The sequence below is a fragment of the Fringilla coelebs genome, assembly GCF_963513975.1.
Source record: "Fringilla coelebs genome assembly, chromosome: 4".
NCBI classification, from domain to species: Eukaryota; Metazoa; Chordata; class Aves; order Passeriformes; family Fringillidae; genus Fringilla; species Fringilla coelebs.
Window position 1 is genome coordinate 70,437,806 of NC_140032.1, and position 26,988 is coordinate 70,464,793.

Genomic DNA, 26,988 nt, shown 5'->3' on the forward strand with positions numbered 1-26,988 from the left:
TTTGGAGTTTTGCTCCCCAGAGAGGCACCTTCTACCTCAGCCTGGTCAGCCCATGCTTGGCATCAAAATCAGGCAAAGTCATTCATTTGCCTGCTCTTAGGATTTGATAACCTCTACACTTGCCTCAGCCAGAGGTGTTTTGACCTTTAATTAAAAGGAAAATTTGTTGTCTTCCACTCAGAAGGCAGCAAATAATGAACTCATTAAAATGAGGTTAGTGTTCAGGCCTTAGAGCAAAAAGTGCCAAAGTCTCATTAGCAGCTAACAATCCAGAACATAGCACATAAATAAACCTAATATGGCAGAGCAAAATGCCTTGGTGCATTAAATTTGAGCAGAATCAAATGTTTACAGTCAATGATGTCTGGGGCATGAAGTTTTAATGTACTTAATGAAGGAAAGCAAATTGCTTCTTATTAGGCATGAAATGTTCCTGCAGAAATCGCCCCAAAAAGTTTATTATGTAAATGAGGGATAGAGTTATAATTAACAAGGACATAGCAGGGAAATATCAACTTCTTCCTAATAGATGCACCAATTATGAAGAATAAAGACAAAGCAACTTGAAATCTACAAAAGGTAATTATATGGATTAATGTAAAAAGCTACTGAATGCAATATAATGAAGAAACTGTATCTTGTGAGTGTCAGAGAGAAGCTTCACTGACAAAGCAAAGAATCAATTAATAAAGTTAAATCCATGAGTTTTGAGAGATTCCAGGCAATTAAGGGCCTCTATTTGAAAGAACAACTTAGACTACCTGAAAAAAAAGCCCCTGTCTTTGCTTAGTCAGGCACTGTTTGTCCCTGCACAGTGTGCTCCACGGCTCTTTCCTTGGAAAGTGATAATTAGTAAGCATGATCTATTCAGTGTCCAAAAATATCCACCCGTGGGTTCAACAAGGAGTGCTGGTTGCACTTCCACAGGCATGCAGTGGGGACAGGGGTGGGATGGAGATCACTGAGCCCCCAGGGAAGGGGAGATACCTGTGAAGCCAGGGACAGCAGGCAGAGTGGGAATAGCTGTGTGGCACCTGGCCTTGGGAAGGGATCAGCTTTCCAGCTGTTAAAATTCAATAGCCCTCCTCCACCCTGCAGAGCACTCATAATCAAATGAAATAAATACCTTCTGCCTCCCGTGGAGCCCGTGCAATCCCAGGAAGGTTTCTGGCCCTGGGTGCCAGGGATGTGCAGCCTCTGAGTTTTTCATTAAAGATATGGAAGACAGACCCTAACCACCTAAAAACTTGTTCCTTATTAAGGGTGGGAAAGACATGAGTGCCCTTCCTCCAAAGAGGCAAGCAGTGACAAAATAAGTTTGGACTGTCTTAGCTGACAATATCTTCTTAGCATTAAAAAGAGGGGAGGTCATGACAACAACATTGAGCTGCATATTATATAAATTAATATGCATATATGGAAATTGAAATGGCAAGAAAAAAGCCTTCAGGGCCAAGCCAAAGCCAGTTTGAGTGACAGATTTGCCCTTTAGACAGAGGAAAATGCTTGACACACTGCAGGTTGCAGGATTTACATCTTAATCCTCGCTCTGCGTTTTTAATGAGCCTGGCTGGGCTGGAAGGCTCTGCCTATCCTGCAGCTCTGTCATCTTGCTGAGATGTGAGGGGAGCAGGAGAGGAGCCCAGGTGATGAAATGATGTTTGTTCCCTGCCCCTTCTCCTACTGCACGTTAAGTGATGATAATTTCTCAAGATGTTCTTCCCTCAAAGGAAAATTAAATTGATTTTGCTCAGCCCATCAGTCTTTCTCAACATATCTAAAATGCTCTAGATAGCTTGGGAAATTATCTTCTAAAATATAACGACTCCAATTCTATGCTTCTGACTTTAATGGTGTCAATTTAGTGGCAGCTTTTACCAGCTGGGGATTTTCCTCAATGTCTCAGCTAACAGTGGTGTTCATCTCTGAGGTTTTACATTTTAGTGAACATTTACTTGTTATATATTATGTAAATATAGTCCCACATGTGAAATTGTCACAGGATTGAAATAATCAACTTACTAAATGTCTGGCAAGATAGGCTGGAAACCATACAACTACCTTAATATTTAATGCTAAAGCACAAGATTTACTGTCATAAAATTGCTTTATTTCCTTCAGCAAGGAGAGGAATTTGCTTGGTGACTGTTGCAGCTGATAAACACTATCTCAATTTTACATCTTCCTTGCCACCCTAAGTACGTTTCTATTTTAAAAAAAACAAGGCAGATGCACCCTGCCTGGAAGTGCCTTGTACTACACTCACACACCTCAGCTGCTTAAACCCTGCTTTCATGGTTTATCCTGCACTGGAGATACTTTTGGTTTCTGGTCCCAAGTAGGGGTGCTGGTACTTAATTAAATTAGACTAAAAAAACTATTTTCCTGCAAATCTAAGTGAAATTATAACCATACAGAAAGTAATTTTTTCAAATGAGGGACGACATTAGCTGGGCTGGGGTAGGGTGCAAACCACTGCAATCATTTTATCTTTGAACTCTGCAAGAACATCAAGGTCCAATCAATAGAAGTGTTATTAATAGATAATAGGAAAAGTTCTCAAGGGCCACATAATGGAGGCACAGAAAACTGATGAAAACAGAGTTTATAACCTACTCAGCATAGGCAAGGCCAATAGGGAGAGAAATGCGCTCCCCATCTCACATGCAGCACCCCCAAATTCCAGGGACTGGGGACCCAAAGCAGATCTGTGCACAAGGACCAGCTCCAGGAGCAGCACAGAGCTAACAACCAGTAATAAACATCAAGAGAAGTTCACACAGGCTTAAGCATCTTCTCTCTTTCCCTAGTAGCTGGAAATGTCCAAAACAAAAACTGGACAAGTGGCCTACCTATTTCTTCCATAAGCAGCACCCTTTCCTTCCATTTCATTTCCAGTGGGCTTATCTTAGCTTGGAGGAGAGACTAAAAATAAACATTAATTAAATTAAAAATGCATTTATGACATGAACACAGCTTCTACCACAGGTCAAACCTGAAGCTTTGTTCATTCACACTTAAGCCTGAATTTGCTATTCAGACACAGCCAAAATGGTCCCGCAGGTAAGTAAATCCCAACGCCTTCTTGCCTAGATGATGCGTAGTATTCCTAATTTTATTTTGGGAATTAAGCCCATTTTCTCAAGCCTCACTAATGACCCAGAGCATGGGTGACCCAGTATATTGCTGCCTCTGAGTGGCTGCATTTGAGTCCCGCCATGGATCACTGCCCCAAGGGGTAATATCCTGGGCCAAGCCGCAGAACCATCACTTCCTCTGACACTCAGGCACTCCCACTACCTTTTCCAGCCCATCAAACTCTCATGGAGCAGATTAAGCTCTCTGTAATAGTCCTATAAAAAAAAAAAAAAAAAAAAGATGAGCCCAAAATAATATTAACTTTTCTAACTTTTCTAAATCCATGTTAATTTCTTATTTATTTCAGGCTTTACTAGAGACTCAAAATTTACTGCGCACTCAGGTTGCAAATTTTACCTTCAACCTCGGATTTTCAGGAAAATTTTACCACACAGGTAAGAAGGAACTTCGTGCAGTTAAATAGGTGACAGAATTTTAAATCTAGCTTTAAACATTCCCTTTCTAAATAATCAGTGACTCACAGGGAAAGATGTGTTCCACCATTTCAGTGTCCAAAGAAGTAAAGACACAGTATAGATGAGCTGCTCAGGTATACAAGGAGGCCCTTGGTGTTTTCCTGAAAGATGTGTGGTGGTAAATTTTAGTGTTATAAAGGAGGCAAAGTGGTTGCAGGGATTTGTCTAATTCCTCAGGAGACAGAGTAAGGTTTTTCAGGTGTGACAGGCATGATGAAATATAAAAGATTGGGAAAATCATGTCTCAGTACCTCTGAGGAGGCAGAAGTGTTTCAATGAGATGCACCAGATTTTGTTATGCCTGTGAAGGAAATCTGTCTGAGTAATCTGCAAATCAGGAGGAATAATAAAGGAAAACATGATGAAAAGAAATGTGGATTGAAACCTGTGATTCTGTAGAAGCACCTCCTCATCCTTGTGACTTTTTCCTTTTTGCTCCATTTCTTCACAGGACAATACCTCCTTTTTAAAAATGTTATTTCTTTTCCTCCTCTTTTGCCTTCCCCTTTGCTGCACTGAGCTGTGCTGCTCCCTAGTGCTGCTGAGGCAAGAAGACACTCCCTGCAAGGGAGAACCTCCTGTCCTTCCCAAAACCTATAACCCTTCCCACCTCTGGAGACCAGCTCCAAAATCCTCAGCTGTCAGCCCATCCAGCCACACTCACTAGTGGTGCCAGTGAAACTTATCTGGAGCTTGAGAGAAAGCAGCAAGAGGATGGGAGGGCGAGTTTAAAACCTAGAATGAGGCCCTGCTTTCCTAGACTGTGAGGCAGCTGGATGAGTAGAGAGAAGGCAAAAAGATGTGTTTGTATCACTGTCACTAAGTCCAGGCTGTTCTCCCCTTGTGCAAGCCCTTCATGCTGAGCCACTGCTGCCCAGGAAACAACCTGGACCAAAGATACAAGCTGGAGAGCCTGGGAAAAATGAGAGGCAGACAGAGATGGAATTCCTTGTCCGCAGTCATTTAACAAGGCAGCGGCAGACCTGTGGTCAGAGTGCAGCTCTGGAGCCAGAACTACACACACAGCACTGCACACTGACCTGCCTGTGCAGCTCCTGCTGGGGATGAGCTGGGCACACCTGCAAGGCAGCAAAACAAACAAAAGCAGCCTGAGGCTCTGAGCTGCTCTAAAACAGAGAGCTGCTGGGCCCTGGTCATCTCCAGAGCACAGCTGGTATCAAACATTCATGTCCACTGTGGAGAAAGGTGATCCATGGTGGGAGCAGATGGAGGAAGAGATGGTATTACTGACAATAACATGACAGTGGGCAGGGGCTGGCAGAGAATATACAGCCTTTGTAAAAACACCACTCCCTGACCTGCCTTTCCCTTCTTTCCTTCATCCCCACACCCTCCACGTTGTCACAGGTTTTCTGCTGCAATGCTGAGCAGTTTCAAGAGTTGCTACTGCTGTAGAGAGAAAAGAGGAGGATGTGCCTGTGTGCCCATGCTCCTCAGGCTCTCCAGGCTCCCCAGAATAGCACAGAAGTACTTCCCCAGCTGAAGCATGTCCGTGGCTCCATGAAGAGGCCTGGATAGAGCTGGGTTTTTAACAGAGCACTCCATTTACAGGGTGGGGATGGTCATTTCTCATCTCAGCTGACTGAAAAACCTGCAGCACATTCTCCATGCAATATGCTCTTTATTGACTCATTATAAATAAAACCTGCAAAGATGTTCTTTAATTACTGGGCACATGGCTTGCTGACCCACAGAGGCTTTTACTAGCAGGTACTCAACTTCATTAGTGTGGCATGGTGCTCTCCTTTCAAAACTTGGATCACTGTAAAACTACGGGGGGGGAGATGAGTGTGGGGATGTGTTAGCAGATTCAACTGTTACATATTTTCATATGGTAACAGTTACCTGGTGAACTCTGCACTGCATGAACACCATTAACCAAGAGAATGAGCAGCCCCTGTTAGTCCTGCAGCTTCTACAAACACTCTACACTTGTTGGTGCTGCAGCAGTTGAAATTAACATATTCTCAGGATTTGCATTGTAGATGTACAAGATTATTGGTAGCAGCCTCCAACCATATTACTACAGTTATAGTTTCAAAATAGAGGGTTAAATAATACGCAGAAACCAACTTCGAATTACTACCTGTGTGAAGTGCACTCAAAGTAGACACACGTTCACCCTGTTCATAGTTTTATGCATTTTCCAGATTTGACATTTAAATGAAAGACAGTTGCAGAAAGGATGTTGATTGTACAAGAAATTAAAACTTCAAGATCCCTTGTTTAGCCTCTAATACTCAGAATAAGGTGTTGGGCAGAAATATTTAAACAATGTAAGCACCCACCAAATGCTCCATTCAAACTTTGCAGGAGATTTCTTTGGGAATAATACAACCTAAGAATTCATAAAATCAAACAACTTTCTTTTCTAAGGTTTGCAAGAATATTTAACCTCATAAGCAATGCCACTGAGGTTAAACTCCCAACTGTTCTGCCTCACCTCTGGCATTACAGGATGGGGTTATTCTTTCAAGTGCAAAGCACTGTGCTTCATCTTGTTTTTTGTTATAGTAAAAGAAGCGTGAGGTTTTATTAGGTGTGTATCTAAATTTACAAAGAAATTAATGGGCAAAAGTGGGGTTTATTTCAAGAACCAAACTCTACTTCAGAAGTAAATAAGGCACTAAATTATACTTTGACCTAAATCTACCATCTCTGACTGTAGTTCCTTATGTATTTCAAATACCCACTTGTTTCCTCTCCATCCCTAATTTGGGATTATCAAAGAGATCCTCAGCTGCCTCACAAACTCCATTTTCTCCCTGCTCTGTCCCATTTTGAAAGCCTGGGTGAAGTTTCTTCTCTTGCCCATTCCTGAGTGACTGCACAGGAAGCACATGCCCCAGAGCCAGCCAGCAGTCCCTCCCAAAATGCAGGGCACAGAGGGAGCAGCCATCAGACCTTTCTTTTCAGTATGGCATTCTCCAGTAAACAAGTTTGTTTTCTTTTTCCAGCAGCACTCCTATCAGCGGGAGCAGCTTCCTTAGAACTTGCAGAGTGCTGCAAAGAGGGGAGCAAAGGGATTCAGTGACTCAGGGAGAAAGTTTCAAAGTACTGCTCTCCTTGTGTAGTGGGATGCTTCAAAACCCACTGCAGAAATGGAAAATAAAAGCCAAGAGCTGAAGTGCAGGCACTGAACAGGCATCTCTGGATGTTCCTGCCAAGTAAACAGTGACATCCGTGGAGCATTTGCTTCCAATGAGTTTTGCAAAACATTTAAGGGCCTGTAAGAAGACAGGATTTCTGTGTTTGCATCAAGAGACTGATTTTGGCAATTATTTCTTAGACTGAAGCAAAATGAAAGCATTCAAATGGCAAAGAACACAAACAGATTGTTGGGTAGTTTGAAGGTGAAGCTACTAGAATGTCACTACAGCTTTCCAGGCTGGAAAAGCAGGGCAGATGTGCCTGCATATGGGGGAACAGCACAGTGCCCTCTCTCAAATGGAAGGTTTTCTTCATTACAGCCACATATCCTCACTTCTGTCTGAAGAAGATACCCTTCACTAACACAGGAGGTTTTATTGGGTTTCCTTCAAGATTAAATCTGGCCAAAATTGAATTCTGAACCCTAAGAAATATTTGGAAGCCTTTTGCCATGACAGCTTCATGGTCTCCACCTAATTGTATTTTAAAACTTTTTTCACACTTTAAGAGAAATTATCAGATTTCAATTAACCAAGACTAATAAAGTGGTAGTTACAAGGAGAAAAGAGGGACAGCATTGATAAGATTTCATTTTCATCCATATGTTGCCTTTTATGGAGAGTATTTTGTATCTAATAGTGGCATTATCATCAAGACAAATGGAAAATAACTGATACCTTTTCTTTAATACCAAACATCATCATTTGTCCAGCTTTCAAAAGACCTGGAAAACAGCATTAATGTTCCTGACACTATTTTGTCATGTTAAATCCAAGCTGCTGGGTTATGGGGATGAAAAGACAGTGCGGCATTAAAATAAAGCAAATAGAGAAAATGGGGAGGGGGTGGTTTTTTAAAACGAAAAAAGTCCTACTGTTTATATTTAATATTCCCATAGTTTATAAACATTACAGTAACACAGTGAGACAAGCCAAGGACACCAGGGTTTTTGGCAGACTCCTCTGTGTTTAAAAAGCAATTATGGGCCTTTTTTGCTTTTTAATATCTTTTTTGTCCCTTTCTTCCCTCTGCAGGGACTGAGGAGGAGGATGAGGGAGATGACCTCCTGCTGAGATCTGTGGACGAGTTCTGGTGGTTTCCCCACATGTGGAGTCACATGCAGCCACACCTCTTCCACAACGAGTCCTCGCTGGTGGAACAGATGATCCTCAACAAAGAGTTTGCAATGGTGAGTGAGAGTTCCCAAGAGATTTACTGGGATGCCTTCACTGCCCTGGCCATGCCTTCCCCACTTTCCTGCTCCTCTATCCAAAACCTGGCTATTTACTCAGCCATGCAAACAGAGGCAGTGAGGTTACAAACTCATCCCAAACCCATCCTGTTTGTGACTCAACCTGAATTTTGTCTTGGCCTTTTCCACTGACACAGCTCCCTGCAGAGGGAGCAGCCCTGCCCCGAGTATCCTGGCAGGATCATAGGGATCAGAGTCAGTGAACACACAGCACACAGCAGCTGGCCTTCCAAACTTCAGGCAGCAGTTTGTACACAGGTTATCAGCTTGGTAAGCTCTGCTGCAAACATCCTCAGTGAGGCAGGGAGGAAGCTGCCGTGAACCCTAAACCTGGTGTGTGGTTTGGGAGAAATCTTGATGCTGACAGAGCCAACAAGTGAAGCTGCTGGGTTTGACTATGCCTTTTTCATGACCTGCTTGAAAAATGCTCTTTGTACAGCAAACCTTTTGCTAACATTGACAGATACTTGTGCTTCCCTTTTCCTCATTTGTGCTCTGAACTTCCATGAGCCACCCTCCCCCTTGCCCAGACCTCACAGTACTCTAAATAGATACTATTTACAGGCTTGTCAGGATAATTCTGCTGGCTTATTGCACATGCCAAAGACAACCTGAAACCCATAAATGCTGGCTTTGGAAAGACACTGCGTGGTCCTTGGCCAGGCACAGAAATGCCAAGCAACCAGAGCTGCTCTCAGGAGCTGAGGGACACAGGGGGCCTTTCTCAGCTGCTTTGGGAACAGCTTCCTCCCGTCCCTCACATGAGCCAAGGCACATCAGGAAAAAGAGGCAAATGCCTGAACAAGCAGTTGGGAGCAATTTATTCCCTTGTTTCTGGAAATATTTTCCTACCAACCTTTAAAGAAAATTAATTAGAAATGGCTTAACTGTTTACTCGTTATGCCAGACTTGCCCCCCTTCCCATCTCCTGCTTGGCAAGATGGCTTCTTTTCCTCTCTACACTCCTGCTTCCCTGTCAGCCTCATCCCTGGCACAGCCTGTTCATGCCTTTCGTGCAGCCTGGCCCAGAGACCCAAACAGAGCTGAGACGTTAAATGCAAGAGTAATTTCTTAAACAATCCATATCTCAAAAATACACAGCCCCTTCATCTTTAAACCTCTGGGGAAATTCTCCTAGTATTTTCAGGAAGCAAGGAGTCACCCAGGTCAAGCCACCTTTGGGAGTAAAATCTATAGCATGGCCTGAAGAGAGCTGGTAATGGAATCTGTAGCTTCCACTCCAGAAAGATAAAGCCTGTGTCCTGAAGGGTAGAGACTCCTTAGGGTTCCTATAAATAAGGAGCTGATGTCAGTGAAAAGCTGCTGTTATTACACTTTTATTTCCTGCTAACATTTCAACAGGGGTTGTATCAACCCCTTGACCTTGAATCTATATGAGCTGTACCATTTACTTATGAGAACATTTCTTTTCAAAAGGCTTCCTCTGAAATTCTCTCTTGTGGGAGAAATTCATCTTCCCTCTATGACAGCCTCCCTGATAGCTATCAGAGAGGTCCCAGCCATGACTTCAGAGTGGTTTCATTCCTCCCTGGCTGCCTCATCCCCAGCATTGTGTCTTCTCTGAGAAACAAACTCCCTGTTCTGCAGCTGCATTTCTCTAAGCCCTCCAAGTAAAAGCAAACCTCTTCCCGTTATTCTTTCATGTCACAAGGTGGATCCAAATTGAAATTAGACATCTGGAACAACACATGGAACATTTGCTTGATGTTACACATGTTTTGTTTGTTGTCCACTATCTTTATTTAATATTATACTCAGGAGAACACAGCTTGATGCTGGTGCCATTTTCTCCTGCATTTCTCATTTACTGGCCACATCTCCCCACCTCCTGTTTTGGCTGCACATAAAAGTGACACTTTGTGTCAGCTTCTGCAAGGAAAGCTGCAGTAATTATTTGGAAGTGTGATCACATTAATTCCTCACCTAATGTGCTATTCCTTTGTTCACTTTTTTAAACATGGTTAAGGAGGTAACAGGGTTTTCAGCAAGGGAGAGCACACCATTATATCCAAGAACAATACTCAAGGTTGCTGAAGATGCCAAATAGCACCCAAAAGTTCTGTTTATTAACACCTTTTGTCTTCTCTGGCTGGCAGAGAAAAGCCTTGGCTCTGTTTCACATGGCTTTATCCACACCTCCTAACAAGGCTCTGTAAAATGGGAGCTTACAATTGCAGCCTGCCTCAAACAGCTCTGTGACAGCACACAGATAGAAATCAGGTACCTAAAGAGTTCTGTGCACACAGAACTAATTGCTAATTATGTATCTAATTGCCTTGATCTCAGTGCAGATATGGACACCTCTGTGCATCTGCCTTCAAGGATTCCCTTCCACGTACATGGCTTTGAACCAGGAGGCTGCCTTCACCCAGAGTCCTCCCAATTGTTCCATGCATGCCTGACATAGTTATCATTTCCACTGCCTACATGGGGAGAGGGAGAAACTTTCTCACACCTTGCAATAAATGTCATTGTCCCATTGCTCTGGATCTGGCAGGCAGCAGGGAAAGTTTTGCCTGGCAAAATCCTTATCCATGTGTACCTGAGTGACGGCCCCACAGCTGCACCATGCATAGCCCCATTCCCAAAGTCCTCACTGTCAACTCTCTCATCAAGCACAAGATCCTCAGCCCCAGAGGAAGAAGAGACAGAAGTTTTAACTGTGTTAAAGTCACAGCTACCCAAAGCTTTGCTATCCCAATGTCATCCTTTTTATGGAAATATGCATGGTGTGTTCTAGGGCCTGCCTAAGGAAGTGGAAAACTAGAGTTATTTGGTTTGAGTTGATCATGTTTTGTGGTTTGGGTTTTCTTCCTCTATCAGAGGGTCCCAAAATCCTTTAAAAACACTAATGAACAAAATCCCAGAATAAATTTTACAAACTGATAATTCCTCAAGTATTATTCTCCTTGTTTATAGGCAATGCAATGGATACACAGAGAGTCAAAAAATTGCTCAAGGGGAAGTGTCCGATAGCATATATTCCAAAAATAAAGCAAACCAAGCTTTCCCTGCCATCAAAAACAAGATATTCCTCCCCCCCACTTTGTACATCCTTATCTGACAAAAACAAGTAGAATGTATCTAATCCAAAGCCTGTAGCTCTTTATTCCATCCCCTGGTTTGTTTGCTCAGTGATTATCTTCTGTGCTCATTTGTGAGTACAAAGCCCAGAGCACAGCAGAGACAGGGCAAAAACTGTCACTGGCTGTACGAGGCAGCTGTGAGCTGACAGGAAGGAGAGACAAAGATGTGGAACCAAACAAATCAATTGAGAACCTGTCTAGCAGCACTCCTTGGCTCCCACCTCCTGCTTACAACCAACTGCAGATGCACATTAGCACTTCCTCTGCCTGCACCTCTTGAGCTGCTCAAACCACAAGTACACCAGGAGCTTTTAATACACCAATTAAATCCCAACAACGTGAGGGCCCAGTGACCACACAACCAAGGCAAAGCATCTACATGTGATCAGAAGAGCCTCATTTGTCCCTTTATTAGTAGCTGTACTTCATGTGGGGAAGGAGAGCTGCCCACTGCCTCTAAAAATGGGCTGTGAATATAGGATAACATCATCCTGTGCAACAGGATGAGATGTATTCTGCCTCACCTTATTTTCTCCTGAAATACTCATTTGCTGCATGACCTGCTATCAGACAAAGCCAAAAGGTTGGGCAAACTTAGCTGAGGTTCTATTTAGCTTTTTCATCTAATAAAAGCCTTCACACCTGCCCCTTGACTGACTGTGTACAAAGACCTTCAGTAGACATAAAATTTATTAAATTAAAAGTTTGCATTCTTATTTTCTCTGACAGTGGCAAATCATATATACATTCCAAACTAAACCAACAAGCACAAATTTTGAAATTAAAAAAAAACAACATACATTTTCAATGTAAAAATCCGGAAATTGCTCCTTAGAATACACAAGAAAAATGCTCAGTACAGGTATTTCTTGTATCTTGATACACCAGTATACTCCTCCTTTACCACATGAGTTTTCACTCCCAAAGTAAGTTTAATAACAAAATGAGAGAAAAAGAGGAAAAGTGCAAGAGAAAAATCACTAAAAGGGGACACACAGTATTTAATCTTCCCAGGTAAACTGCAAATAGAACTGCCCAAAGAAAACAGAATTATTTGATAGTTTTTTCTTCTTACCTCCATATTGGCTATCGGGGTACCTGATGTATTTCTGTGATGAGCTGTGTAGTGAGCAGGTTTTATTCAGAGGCTTACTTGTGTTTTATGTTGAGAACTCCTGAAAAACTGCCAGATTTTATTTGTGAATGGCAGATCACCATTTCAGCATTCTGTCGCTATGGCAATGCCAGCATCAAACAGTCAGGAGATAAACAGGATCTTACACATATTCATCCAGATCCATACTTTGGGATAAGTCATCCCAGGCAGTGTTCATTGTCAACTCCAGGACACATTTGCCTTAATTCTCTGTTTCTGGGAACGTTTCTGTGTACTCCCTACCCCACATTTGGTGAAGGTTTGCACGTAAAAGCTGAGACAGCACATTCAGGTTAACAGTTTGACAGTCTGAGCATCACAGACCTCCCAGGCATGGCAATAAATGGCCGGATCCAAAGAAATCTTTTAATACAGCTTTTTCCTTCTTACATTTCCATGGCAAAAAAAAAAAAAATTATATATATATATATAGAGAGAGAGAGAACATGGTGATTTACCATCTGTCATTATAGAGCTATCCTTCATTCCACCCTTAAACTGATTCATGCCTCTCAAGTAGGTAACAGCACTAACAAACTGAAATTACATTTTGTTCTCAGTAAATTACAAATCAGAGAGTTTGGGTTTCTCTTTTACAGGCTTGGTCTGTAACCAGAGGTCTTTACTATAAGGAGTGGATCATTTAAAGTGGTTGCATTATGTGATGTAGGAGTGAGTGTTCCCTACAGATTTAACCTAATTTTTGCCAATGAATCAAAACCCTTTCTTTATAAAGTACTTGAGGATGCCCAGCAGAACCTGCTGTTCCTGGAATTAAAGTAATCAATGGATAATGTGAGCAAAAGGAAGGATAAAAGTAACCCATAAAATAATCATCTCATATTTTAGCCATTTCCCTCTGCAGATCAGTTTTAAAGGAGTAGAAAAGAGCTGACGCATCTGGTAGTACTGGGAGCAAGATGAATTAGTGTCTTTGGAAGAAATTTGCAAGATAACCTAGAGATTATATGATGAGCACGCACATATTTCCACTAGAAACAGAGTTAAATATAAATATTGATAAAATGTAAAAGTAGTTCAAGCTATTTTTTGCTATACCCTAATACCATGGAAAAAAAATAAGGAGGTTTAGAAGATATGAGGAATATTTATTTATTAAACTAGGAAGGAATCTGTCTCCTATGCCAGAACTAGCAAACAGAACCCCATGTATGTCACTACAACATTTTTTTCCATCTGTTTACTAGCTTAGTAAATAAGCAGCATTGGTTCACTAGATGAACCAGACAGGTAGGATGCTTATTAAAATACATGCAATACATAACAGAACAAGAGGCAAATCTATTCCATGCAACAGCAATGGAACACAATCCAGGAGGATTACTCCTCACTGCAGTCACCCAACTGTAATTCCAGCTGCCTCCAGCTCGTGCTACAGTAGGTACAAGTCTGTGTAGGGACAGCAGCTTCTCCAGTGCCGCTGTGACTAAAGCTTTGGATGACGACACGGGGGGTTTCTGCGTGTCCCTAACCTGTCCATCCCTGTGGTGCCCCACCCTGCAGGAGCACGGCATCCCCACGGGCATGGGCTACGCGGTGGCTCCGCACCACTCGGGGGTGTACCCGGTGCACGTGCAGCTCTACGAGGCCTGGAAGAAGGTGTGGCACATCCGTGTGACCAGCACAGAGGAGTACCCGCACCTGAAGCCTGCACGGTACAGACGGGGCTTCATCCACAATGGCATCATGGTACACTGCATTTCCATGTTCATAGCAATACTACTGCAGGGACTCCAGAGGGGGCTGCTTTACCCGCAGGCCTGACGTTTGCCAGCATCCTTAAAATTCCCTGGGATCCAGCAGCTCTAAGGACGCCCAAAGAGTGTGTTAGGCAGTTTAAAAGAGGGGGACAAAAGTCACACAGACTCAGGCAACTGCAGAAGTATTCCTCAGAAATTGAATGTGCTCGTGGCACATCGACTGCCAAGCAAGTCATGGCTGCACTCTGGGAAATCGTTAAACTGCCTAAGACCTCTGTTCCCAGCTCTGCTTCATCTTTATGCATGAAAGGATTAGAAAGCCAGCACCTGGGAAGGTGAACAGGTGTAAGTAATCTCCTCCAGCACTTCTGCAAGGCTGAAGTTTCAGCTCTGCTCCTGAAATTCCCAGAGGCAGGACTGGGACACCTGCCTGATTCTTATACCCCTCACCCAGGGGACAGAAGGCTCCCCCCATGCACTTAAAAGTGCAGAGGACAGGAAAACTTAGTAAGCCCTTTGCCTTGTCCTACCAGGCAGCTGCAAACCTCTAGGCTGGATGTGCTAAAGTGAACTGACAAATATTCCAGGGGAGGGTTTCAAGTCTCAAAAGCTGCTCTGAATATTGCCTGTGCATACCAAGTGCAAATTGTGATCCCCTAAACACGGCAGAGGGACTGTCTGAAAATCAAATTCCTGCAGAGCCCGATTATTGCCGGAGCAGACTCAAAATCAGCAGTATTTTTACACGTGTACCCAAATACACTACAAATGCAGGTTTTGGTGGTTGCTTAACTGAGTAAAAAAATATAAAATACTGAATTGAATTAAGGGAAACAAAAGTCCTTCCCCAGGTCGATTATGGCACTGCAACACCTGTGTAAGCTGCTGTTCTCTGTTCCCAGGTGCTCCCTCGACAGACCTGTGGCCTTTTCACTCACACTATTTTTTACAAGGAATATCCTGGTGGTCCTCAGGAGCTGGACAAAAGCATCCGAGGAGGGGAACTGTTCCTGACCATTCTCCTGAACCCCGTAGGTACCTTCTTTTCTGGTTTGGGATGTGCTGGCTGACAAGGAGGAGGGAGGGAGGAAGGGAAGGAGATGAAGTTGGGAAATCAAAACCAGGACCACTTACTCAGGCATAACAAGCAGTTTAAAAAGAAGGGAGAAAAATGTCTTCTGCCAATTTCCGGCTACAACTGTACCTGCAACGATTTCCTGGGAAATGTATTAATTCCAACTCCTTATTGTTTCCCAGCCTGAAGCCAGGTCCCCCTGAGAGACATGTCTGAAGCTGAAACTAACCTGTGAGGGCAGAAATAACGGATCTCGTTCATTTTTTTTCTTTTTTCCGTGAGCTTGGCTCGTCAGATACTCCTCATACAGCTCAATGGAAACCCCAGGGCTCAGACCTGATATCATTCCTCCATCACCAGCTCCTAAAAACAGGTTTTGAGCTGCTAAAAAACTGCCTGGTACCATTTAAGACAGGAGCCTAGAGATGCAAGGAGCAAGGGGATGCAAGGAGCAAGAGCTAAACCCCCCCATATATCGATTATTTTTTCTTGACATTGTCCTCCCTCTTTCCCATTGCACCCAAAGATGCAGCAGGCACAAGATAAATGTCCCTTGTCTTGCCAGGTGGCCTCATTTTCAGTGAGTTTAAGCTCCAGTACTCATTGACTCCTCTGCAGAGCTAAAGAAACTTCAGGTGGAGCTGACTCTTAAATCCAGGTCACTTTTATTTAGACACCTAAATATAGATTTTTGGTGCTATACAGTTAGGCGCTGGTGAGTGAAGATTTGGCTGGGTAAGTAAGTTGGTGCCCGAGTCAGATTCAGTGGTATTAAAGAAATGGAACATTTCCATGAGGAATTTTCTACACTGTACACATGACACCTCACTTGAGAATAAAACAGATCCTTCTCCTTTATCCTGTCTCCCCATTACCTGCAGCTCTCTCAGGCTGGCTTTTCTTCCCATGCTTTCCTGAAGTGTAGCTTGGAATTCACACTGAGCCTTATCATACTTGGATGAATACCTGTGCATTTCTCACTTATGCGAAGATCTCCTCAGATTTGGGCAGTGCAGCAGCCTGCAGCAGAGCATGTAGAGCTCCTAACCCCGCAAGCAATGCTTAGAACAGCCCAAATTCCTCAGCCAATCTGTGTCCCAATAAATTGAGAGTGCCCTAGATATTGGTGGTGGTATTAGAAAAAGCTGCAATGATCAACTTTTGATTAAAAAGTTTTTCAAGAGGTTTATAGAAACTCTGTCCCTTCCTCAGGTCGTGGTTACCAATTTCAGCAAATGTATTACAAATACCTATTAAGCTCAAATACCAAAAATGTTTGTGCTTCCATGAAGCAGTATCACACAGATGGTTAAATTAGAAAGTGCCCAAGGGACACTGCATTGGAATAAAGTTTGCAGAGAGATTGTCAAGGGGATCTTCTGATGGAATTTTTTTTAAATGGCTTCTACTGAATACTCTGTGGCTCAGAGAGATATTTTCACTTGCTAATTTATGAATCCTAAAGATGAGTCATGTCTGGCAGAGATGATTTAGTAGTAGGCAGAGGAGAGATAAATTCCACCAAGACAGACAGAAATCAAACCAACTTCCTTGGAGTTTTAATGAGGGTTGCAAGAATCCCAGGCAGACCTTTCCAGAATCCAGCTAAGGCAGCAGGCTGCTCAAGTCTGCAGTTTGGGGTGCTTACTCTTTGCATAAACACTTCAAAGCAAAGCTCATTACAGCTAGTGTGGAAGGCTCAGCAAACAGACTGGGCTTGAAATAAACCCAAATAGCTAAACTCTTTCAAAGGTATCAATCCAGCTCCCCTCTGAAGAGTTTCCTTCATTTGGAGGCTAAGAGCAATAACAAAGAGCTTCAGATGTATGTACAAATAGGAGATACAAATACAGTTTGGGGCAGAAAATGAAATAGTATCTTCTTGGACTTCTGCTTTTCTATTTGATACAAGTAAGAAAAATTTCAGTTTAAAGTTTATCTCCCTTGCCAGACCAAAGCTGGATGTTCCATCAGAGTTCAGTTATAATCATCTTTGATGTTATTTACTATGTGGTTTGACAAACATCAAAACCCAGTTAGTCACTAAATCTTAATTAGGACAGACCTCCCAAAAGCCATAGCATCAGCACTTGCCCAGCAGCAGTGAAAAGAGAGCAGCAAAACCACCACACTCACTTGAAAGAAGGGAAGAGGAAAAAATGACATCTAAAACTGCAACCAACCAAAATGTCAAAAAGCTTTACAAAACTGGTTTTGTGCCCAATCTAATTTTGATAGCAAAATAAAACTTGTCCCAACACTATGATTCTTGTGACAGCATAAGTATTTCTCTTAAGTATAGTTAGATCTTAAGCCAAGAAAACACATTAATACTCAAAGAAGCACATTGCTACTCATAACGTATCCTCAAAGACAGGAGTGCATCAGACAAGAAAATCACCATGTCCTTAATACGAATGTAACACTACCCAGCTATGTAAATATATTAGAAAATTCTCTGGTTCTGACCAGCATTGTGAAAAATATTTACATTTTCTGCAGGTATGTGTAGCATTCCACAGCTCCAGCAGCAGAGGCAAAGGCAGCCTGAAACTCGTAAAAATTTCTGTTTAAAACCATGTTGAATGGCATCATGTCATTTTTTCTCCTCTTAAACCTTCCCAATTCTTTACAACTTTTTCAGTGCTTTGAGATATCTTTTTAACTATTGCTTCATTGAGTTATATGGGATGAAAAAAAAAGCTTATGGCATTTGAAAGGAGGTGAACATTTCAGTTATTTTCAGTCTTTTCAAAATTCTACCTCTCATCATTTGCTTAGCTTAATTGTGCTCTAGAATAACTTTTTCTTCTCACAGTTCTTAAAATCTCCCTCCCTCATTGTTTATTTCACCAGTGCCATATTGGTTTCCTTTTAAACCTCTTCCCATCGACTCTCCAGGCACTTCTGGTTTTGCCACATCTGTAGAGAAAGGCAAGGTAACCAGCAGTAAAACCAGCCTCCTTTAGGGTGCCTGCATTTTTTTTGGAGAGGGAATTTGGTGTGGAAGCTGTGCTATTTTCCCAGGCTCCCATCACCTGCTATCATGACAAAACACGGAGCAGGAGGTGGAGAGAGCAAATGGGATGAACAGAGCAAATCCTGCCTGCTTCCAAATGTAACCCAGGAAAATTCAGAACTAAAGACAACCACTTGTAACAAAGTCCCCAAAGCTGAAATGCTTTCAGCAGCAGGAAAAAAAAAAAAAAACCCAAACAGGTTTCTCATAGGCAAAGTTAGAGAACTCCCTTGGCTTTGAAGTTTTCAGGGAGATTTTGCACATCCAAATGTCAGGCTCAAAACCGCGTGGGTTTTCTGACCGCTGCACTTCATTCAGTCTCCCGGGAGGAGCCTGACATGTTTAATGCTTTTACAAACTGTCCTATTTATCACCTCTTGAGCATCCACAGGGTCTCCCACTATCTGTTTGATGGCTCCTTTCCTTTCCTCCCCTGCTCCACAGGCCATAAACAACGGCAGTAAACGTTTAACAGTCAAGATAAGCTAATAAATACGGCCCTAAATATTATTGCCTCTACAAACAACAGCGAGAGAGTCATTTCTCCTAAAAAAAACACCTCTTTAAACCAGAGAGCTTTTTATTAAGCCAGCAAGTGACAGCACAAAAGGTGCCTCAGTTGAACACTACAGCAAAAATGAGTGCACGGGGCTTTGAGGAGAAGCAGCAACACCCACTGGCCTGCCTGAGCAGCCACTGAATTGGATTTATTTGCCAATGTTGTACACATCTTCCCATTACCTGTTGACCTTGAAAAGCTTTTGAATAACCCAGAATCCTGGCACCCCTTTCTTGCAGCACCCTTCCTACTCTTCCTTTCTCTCCCCGTTACACAGGAATTCACCTGGGCTGACTCTTTCTTTTCCCTTCCTCTCACAGAGATTTTACTCTGTCTCCCACTGACTCCTTTCCATAGTTCCACCATAAATATGGGCACAAGTCATTTTTCTCCCTATTTTTATATATAACCCTCCCTACTCTAGGTTTACACCTGCCTCAGCACATAGGATCTAGAATCAGGCATATCCTGCGCTGCATTTGGCCCACAAAGCCACCAAAGGATCACGTATTTGCAACTGACAGATCAGGTTAAAAATGGAAAAGCAGCAGAAAAAGGAGAAGTTAAACACTTCTTCAGGCTTCTCTTCCCACTTCAATCAAACACCCCTAAGAAGCTTTAAGCAGAGGTGAAACGTGGCAGATGAATTTCAGGAAGATTAGCTTTTCTTCGCAGGAATTTGGTTGTCGAGAGCAAAATCAGACCTGTGATTGAAAGGTAACTTTGAACTCCCCTCAGCAGAAGCTACAGGCAGCCCATAATAATGCACATTATTATTCCAGCTCCCTGGGAAGTGGCATGGGACGCTTTTAATTCTGAGGGCCACTTAAAGGCATTTCCATTTTTAAACTCTCCCCGTGACTAAAGGGCTCTTGCTCATTCCCAGCCTGTTGGATCTGCATTCTCCACGTCCCGCATGTGCCACACTCGGAAGGTTTTGTTCGTGTTCCCTGCTCTCTCTCATCACAGACAGAGGAGAATCACACATTATTGCTTTGGCATATTAAAAGCAAATGCAGAGAGGGGTTAATTTATACCTTCCACAAGAGATTTGGGAATGTTATTATGGAACATCTTGAGTGCTGGTAATGTTTTTCTTTTTATTTGCTTTGTTTCTCTGAGCATAGTTATAGAAAGAATAAAAAATAACCTTGGGCATTGTAGGAAATGTGCTGCAATCCAAAAGTAATTCACAGCGCAGTTCTGTTGAGGGCCCTGTGAGCTGAGCATCTCAGCACATTTTGGGGACAGAAAAAAGCAGGCAGGCAACCTCCCAATAAAAAATGTCAATATTTGTGGAGCTGCAGTTACCAGGGTGCAGCCCACAGGGACACACGTTTCCCTCTCCAACCTGACAAGAGGGAAAGGTTCATTGGACCAAATTAAAAGGGAGCTTTATTAACAAGTTACATCAGAATTTATCTTAATGGTCATAAACAAGCAAATCAACTCTGACCTTCCTCATGTTCCGGAATATTTTTCCCTCCTTGCTAAATCATTATTTTTCCCCCTCATCCCACATGGCTGCACAGAGCTACTACAGGGAAATATTATCCCATGGAAACTCAAGCCTTCAGCAGCACATTTAGAAACTAATTAGCTTGAAACCCAGAGCATCACGAAAACATTTCAAGGATAGCACATCTCCTTTCCTTCTTTCATGACATTTTCCTGTTTTATGAAAGCTGCTGCTCCACTCCACACATTTTGATATTTCACCAGAATGCCTTCCCAGCAAGTTGGGTGATGGCAGAAAGAGCAGTAAACGACTGTGTGTCAGCAAGGGGGTACCGGGGAGAGAGGGAAAGAATCTGATACCTTCATGCACACACCATGCAATTATTTATTCAAGTGTCAGGAGCAAGCCTTCCAGGTGAAAACAAGCTGACTCAAAACTCCCTGATTATTGAAAATGAATCCTTAATAGAAGTAAATGGCCAAGAACTAAATTTCCTCGCTGCATTCGCCATTCAGATTAATTGGAAACTGGCTGATTTGAGAATATTATATCCTCTAGTGAACTGAAAATGCTGCCTTTTTTTTTTTAGCTCTGAAACCAAGAGTGGAGAATTAAATTAACTCTGAGGTTTGTTTGCTCAGAGTAGGCCACCAAACTGGATTAATTAATCATCATTTATGAACATTCTATAACCCAGAGCAGTCAGAAAACTGCTAAGATAGCAACATGACAGTAGAACTGTTATAAAAACAAATGATAAATTTCCCGCATCTCCAGCCTGTAGCAACTTGCCAGGCATTTCTTTGCAGTTCAAAAGAAAATATCCTGGTGAAAACTCTTTCTTGGTGTTTATAGGAGTGCTCAGAATAAACAGAATGATTTAGACTTGTTCTGTAACTTGGGGTGCTGTGCAGGGTCCTGGGCAGTCATTTCCATAGGGAATGCCAGGGAATGTTTCCTTCCTCCACCTGGAGATTACAGAGTGTCACGTCAGGGATAAAAGACATATTTCATCCCATCATTCCAAGCCCAGGTAGAAGCAGGTCTTAATTTACTACATCTCTAAGGAGAAATGGCAGAGAAACTGTCATTTATGGGCACTCAGCCAAACTCATCATCACTTGGGCTTCTTTTTGCCTGCACGTCCCTTGTCCTCCACAGCTCTGCCTCACGTTCAGCCTGATCTAAACCAACAGTACCCAAAACCCTGCAATCTGCTTTATTTCCTTAATTTGAACTTGGGTTTGTTCTTAAGTCTGAACTGAGTAGATTCATTTCTTTTTTTTAAGAGAGAGTTTATAGTCTAAGGAAGTCTTTTCAGTGAGAAAACACAGATGGCAAGAAAACAAATTCCTGTATCATCAATTTCACTAGAAAATGGAAATAACAAGAGAATTGAATTGCTGTAGACTTCTGCAAAGGCTTCCTGGGGCCCACAGATGTGAGTGGCAGCAGCTTTGGCCACAATTAGCTGTGCTGCTGGTCATTTACACGAGTGGGACAAATGAACAGCCATAAAACTTCCCTTCAGATCTTCTACCCTCACACAGCTACAAACCGATTGCACAAATTCATCAGAAACAGCAGTTTTTTTCACAGCCTCTCAATGCATGTGCTGAGGAGGGAAAAAAAAAAAGATATATTTAACTAATATATATAACTAATGGATTAGAACCTCCCAACCAGTTTTCTCTGTCTGGGACCCCACGCACCTTGTGGTGTCACAAATGCGTATGACCTGGGGAGCAGTGGCTGTGTCGGAATGTGCTCATGATTTAGCCTTTACTTTAGAAGCAGAACTTGGAGAGATAACAGAAAAAAAAAAATATCAAACCTAGCAACTGTATTCTCAGAAGGAAAGGAACAAGGCACAAGATTGCTTTGTCAATACTGAGGAATTCATTTAATCCTGCCAACTAAACAACGGAAAAGCAGAAAGCGTTCCTGGGTAAATGAGAACCAATTTTGCTCTTCCAGTAGGGAATTTTAAAACAGCATAGAGGCCCTGCAACATTTGTACAGCTGTCCCAAGGCCATTCCCACCACTGCTGGACAGCAGCTTCTACTCCCATCCTGGGAGCACTGGAGGTGGAGAGCAGACACAGTAATGAATATGGGCACAGGACATAAAATACCATACAGTAGTTTTGATTCCCCTCCAATCAAAGACAAAAATGTTGCTGTCCAAACACTGACTTTGTTGCTTTCTTTAGAGATATTATATTTGGAAAATATTTGCTTGTCCTGTCAAGAGCATTGAAGTATAAACAGATGTGCAGAGTGGAAAGAGAGCAAAAGTAAAAAAAAAAAAGAAAAAAAGCACAATTTTCAGGCATATAAATGATTTTGCTTCAACAGCAGAAGGGTCATGAATATGAATAGTGCTGAATTCTAGAGAAGCCATTTGTCATTATTAAAATTAGTGCTTTGTCAACACAAAAATCTCCCTCCCAGCTTCCCCCCAGCCGCACAAGCAGCTGCGTGAGGGGATTAATTATCCGGAGCGGGGCTCTGCCTCGGGAGGGATGAGCTGTAATCCAGACCGGGAGGCTCTGGGCTGGGACAGGGACGAGCTGCCACAGACTGACAGAGGCTGTGCCACCAGGGATGGGCACAGGAATCCGGGCAGCTCTGCGCTTCTCAGCCTGCCCTCCCACTGCCACAGGCAGAAACCCAAGGGGCTGCCGCCCTCCTGGTCCCCTGCCGGGGCTCGGCACTGCGAGCGCGATGGAATGGCAGAGTGCCCTCGGCTGGGAGAGGAGCCCGGCAGTACCTGCGCTTCCCCGGGAAAGGCAGAAATGCCCTTCCACGGGAAGTGCACATCCACATCCCTGCAAGAACACCAGGGATCGCCCTCCACGGCTCTGCTATGCACAAGGCCGAGCTACGCCGCATTCATTCCCCCCTTCCGGCAAACCTTATTTTAAAAAGCTGCTCAAGACAGCAAACATCCATTTCCTCTCAGAGGAGCGGAATTCCCACATGACACCCAACTCCGGCTCCTGGGCCCTGCAGCAATGGGCCAAGCAGCAGGAGGAAAGGACCTAAAGGGGAGCATTGATCCTATTTAATTGTGGAATGGCTGAGAGGATGAGGTGGAACACATTTATACCTAAGTTTGCTAATGGGTTTTTTCATTGCAAGTGCTTGATCGATGGATAGGGGAGTTTCAGATACCAACAGAAAGGAATCAGCCAATCTTTTATTCCCAACACGGGATTGCCATCCTTGAGATTGTGTTGCACTCCAGCTGTGCCCTCCAGAGGCAGGTGGCTAATCTTTGTCCAAAGCCAAGTGCTTTTTAGCTAAAGCTGTGCTAAGTTTGGCAGCTACAGAAGGAAAAAAGCTCTTTAATCTGCATTAATAGGGCTGTGCATTCAGAGCAAGCATTCTGAGTACAGAATGCAGTTTCAAGGCACTGGTTTATATTCAAATATTTTTTTTAAAAAGCCCTTAGTTTCTATCTGCTAGCTACTGTAGGTTTCACTTTCTATAACACAAGCCTGCACATACAAACATTCCATACAGAGAAAGCACTGTGTACCCAAATTCTAGATGTAAGTGATGTGAAATAGCCCTAGAGACAAAAACCACACAGTGAAATGGTGTGATGGTCCTGCCATTAGTTTGCAAACAATCTGATGTCATCGTGACCAGTTAAAACCCATCACCTTTCATCCCCAGTGATTTGGAGGTAGATGGCAAAGAATTAAATCCCATTTTTCTCCATGAATAATGCATCATATCTGGGGCTTTTTCACTTCCACTGGAACAAAAGAAGTCAAAAGAGGTGTCCAAGATCATTCAACTCCATGAAGAGTGATTAACTGGATCTTTTGAATTGGTTTGCACCATAATTAAACTCCTAGAATAAGCTAATACTCATCTCCTACAGGTACATTTTAACGTTAAAAACAATCTCATCCATTTTCAAGTGTAAACAAAGCACAAAGAGCAACAGATTTACTTGCATACTTCATTTGGTGTAATAACATTAAACGTCATTGGCAGACCCTTTAGCACTCATCAAACAAACACTCCAGAAACACGGTGATATTCTCCAGCAACATTTCCTACAAGTGTTCTCCTTTTCAGCACTTAAAAGCAGTTTGCAGGAAGAACTTTTCACATTTGCAGGAGTTGAACTAGCAAGGATCTGTTTGTGCTGGCTGGGGTTTGTTTTGTGAGGAGAGGATGATTTATTCGCTTCCTTATGGTTCTGGGGTAGTACTCAGTGACATGCACCAAGTTCAGGGTAATTTTAAGATTCACTCTGTTTATGTCAAATACTTGGGGTCATAAAACACACAGGCACTGGAATCCACCAAATCAATGCACAGAAAAAAACAACTTGTGCAGCTTCCAAGCTCAGCTTAGGCCAGGCCCAGAGCAGAAAAAAAGGGAAGAATAAATTACCTTTTGTGGCATAAAGTGTGCAGAATGCAATCCCACTGCAGAAGGGCCATGAGGGACACTTTCTCCTGAGCTCCATCTGTCTCCCCCTTGGAGGAGCACTAAAAGCCTTGTTAATAATTTAACAAACTAATGGACACATTTCCAAGCACTGGGGGCTGGTGGTTAAAGAAGCACCACCTTGGCACAGCAAGAGGGTGAGAGTGGGAAGCTGGTAACTTCTCATCCCCTGATGTGCTAGGGACAAGCCTGGGACAGCAGGGCAGGAACCTGCAGGAAAGAAAGCTTTCTCTGCAGGTGGATCACTGCTAAAAACCTTCCTGAGACACACAAAGAGGTATTTGAGAGCCTATCTCCAGCATATCTGACCCCCAGCCCAGGCTCCAAAGGACTGCTGCATAAACACTGTCCCCCAGGCCTGGGTTGTGCAAGTCATCACTCAAAACCCAGCCAGCAGCCCTCCAGCACAGCAATTCAATTCATCTTGAATTAAAAAACTCAAAATGCACTGACCTGAACACAACTCCTGTAGCAGCTTTGAAAGGAGGAAGGAACAGAAGCTCTCCTAGAACCGCTGCCCAGTTGTCTTGCACATGACTTTATAAACTCCTCCCATTCCTAATCATCCCAGACGAGGCTCACCTGGACACAATTATCTCTTTGCAAAGCAAACCAGGTGTTCCCACTGTTGACAGCTAATTTCTTCAGAATGAGGGTGCTTCAGTCCCCCAAATCTGCCTGCAGCTGTAATGCAATTTCACTGTCAGTCCATCCCAGCTCAGGCCACTGCACTGACTAAAACAGCCAGGTGACAACATTCAGTTTGGTGCCATCTTCATAAAAGTAAATAATGACAGTCTACAGGCAAAACATCCACAAAACTGAGTTTAATCACCTCATGGAAAGAAAATGCTGGGAAATACATTTGTCACATTGTTCTTAGAAACTCTCTTTATCCCTCTGAAATAAATCATGAGATCTACAAGACAGTGGCCATGTAAAGGCTGATAAAAAGAAGTTATATCAGCTTTAAGGAGAAAATAAAGTCAGAGATACTCAGCTGAGATACCATCCTTCACAAAGCCCGGGAGTGTTTCTGCGTCAGAATTTATTCCCCTGCTTACAGCCATGCTATTCTAGGCAAACCAGGGGGGGACAGCAAATTGGATTTTTGGTGTGCCATGCCTGAAAGGCTCCTCTCGCCCCCAGATCAGCATTTTCATGACCCACCTGTCCAACTACGGCAACGACCGCCTGGGCCTCTACACCTTTGCCAACCTTGCCAGCTTTGTCAGGAGCTCCACAAACCTGAGGCTGCAGACGCTGCCCCCCGTGCAGCTGGCCCAGAAGTACTTCCAGCTCTTCCCCGAGCAGACTGACCCCCTGTGGCAGGTAAAGTCACCTCCTCTTCCTCCTCCAGCTGCAATCCCCTCCTTGGAACGAGCATCTTTGCCTCTAAAAAACCTTTTTTGAGCGTGGGAATGTCAGCTCAACACTGTTATTTGATGGTTACCTGTACCTGCCTCTGCTCCCACCCAGAATACCGTGAGCCACGCTGAGCTTGTGGTTACACAGGCTTGAATCCAGAGGGACACCAAGGAAACCTGTGCAGTTATTTAGGGCTTACACTGGCAAAAAGGTGCAGAAAATTTCCCCTATGATTTTTGGCCCAGCTACAAAGGAAGTATAAATCTATAATATTTCCACCGGGCTGCAGCAATTCCGTTCAGCTGATGATTTTCTCGGTCACATTTTGTTAATTTTATTCACCAGCAAAGTGCATCCTCTGTTACCTCTGCAAAAACAGCATCTCTATGATAGCTGCTTTGAAGAGCAGCCAGTCCCAACCTCTTCTGTGGCGCCTTTTGTTCCCAGGTTTTTATTTTGCATTCATAGGTAGGAGAAAGATAAGGAGATGAATAATATCCCACAATTCTATTTTGTCCTTCCCTTTCGCATTCTCACGTAAATTAAAATTGGCACTAAGCCCCATGCACCCAAACCCACTCTGACAGCTCAAAAAGTCACGCCTCAAAGCCATCCAGAGGCTTCCCCTCTGAACCTCAGATGGAAACGGGATGAAATCAATGTTCCCATCTTTTTCTTTTCCCCTTCTTCTTCTTTTCTGCTAATGGCTGCACCTTGTCCTCGGCCATTCAAAGCCATTGTAGATACCCTGTGGGATGCTGCTGCTCAGGGTAGGGCTCTGGCCTTAGTGCAGAACTCTGGGACCCTGCAGAGGTTTCAGATGCCCCGGTGTGATGGTCACCACCGCCTTCTGTCCTTCAGAACCCGTGTGACGATAAGCGACACAGGGACATTTGGTCCAGAGACAAAACTTGCGACCACCTGCCCAAATTCCTGGTGATAGGACCCCAGAAAACGGGTAAGGAGCACAAGGAGAGCTTTTAAAAAGTTTCTACAAAGTCAAAGGTGCTTTTT

The 26,988-nt window shown here is 43.2% G+C and overlaps 1 protein-coding gene across 1 annotated transcript in view; it reads left to right on the forward strand.

The window, feature by feature from the left end:
* Positions 1 to 26,988, forward strand: part of LOC311153138 (bifunctional heparan sulfate N-deacetylase/N-sulfotransferase 4) — a gene marked incomplete at both ends in the record, with an annotated part of 50,247 nt that overhangs the window by 16,539 nt on the left and 6,720 nt on the right. Inside the window, 6 exons of the mRNA XM_084204747.1 lie at positions 3,446 to 3,533; positions 7,820 to 7,974; positions 13,825 to 14,010; positions 14,924 to 15,052; positions 25,756 to 25,938; positions 26,836 to 26,932. Coding sequence (XP_084060873.1) covers positions 3,446 to 3,533; positions 7,820 to 7,974; positions 13,825 to 14,010; positions 14,924 to 15,052; positions 25,756 to 25,938; positions 26,836 to 26,932 — 838 coding nt within the window. The remainder of the gene's footprint in view (positions 1 to 3,445; positions 3,534 to 7,819; positions 7,975 to 13,824; positions 14,011 to 14,923; positions 15,053 to 25,755; positions 25,939 to 26,835; positions 26,933 to 26,988) is intronic.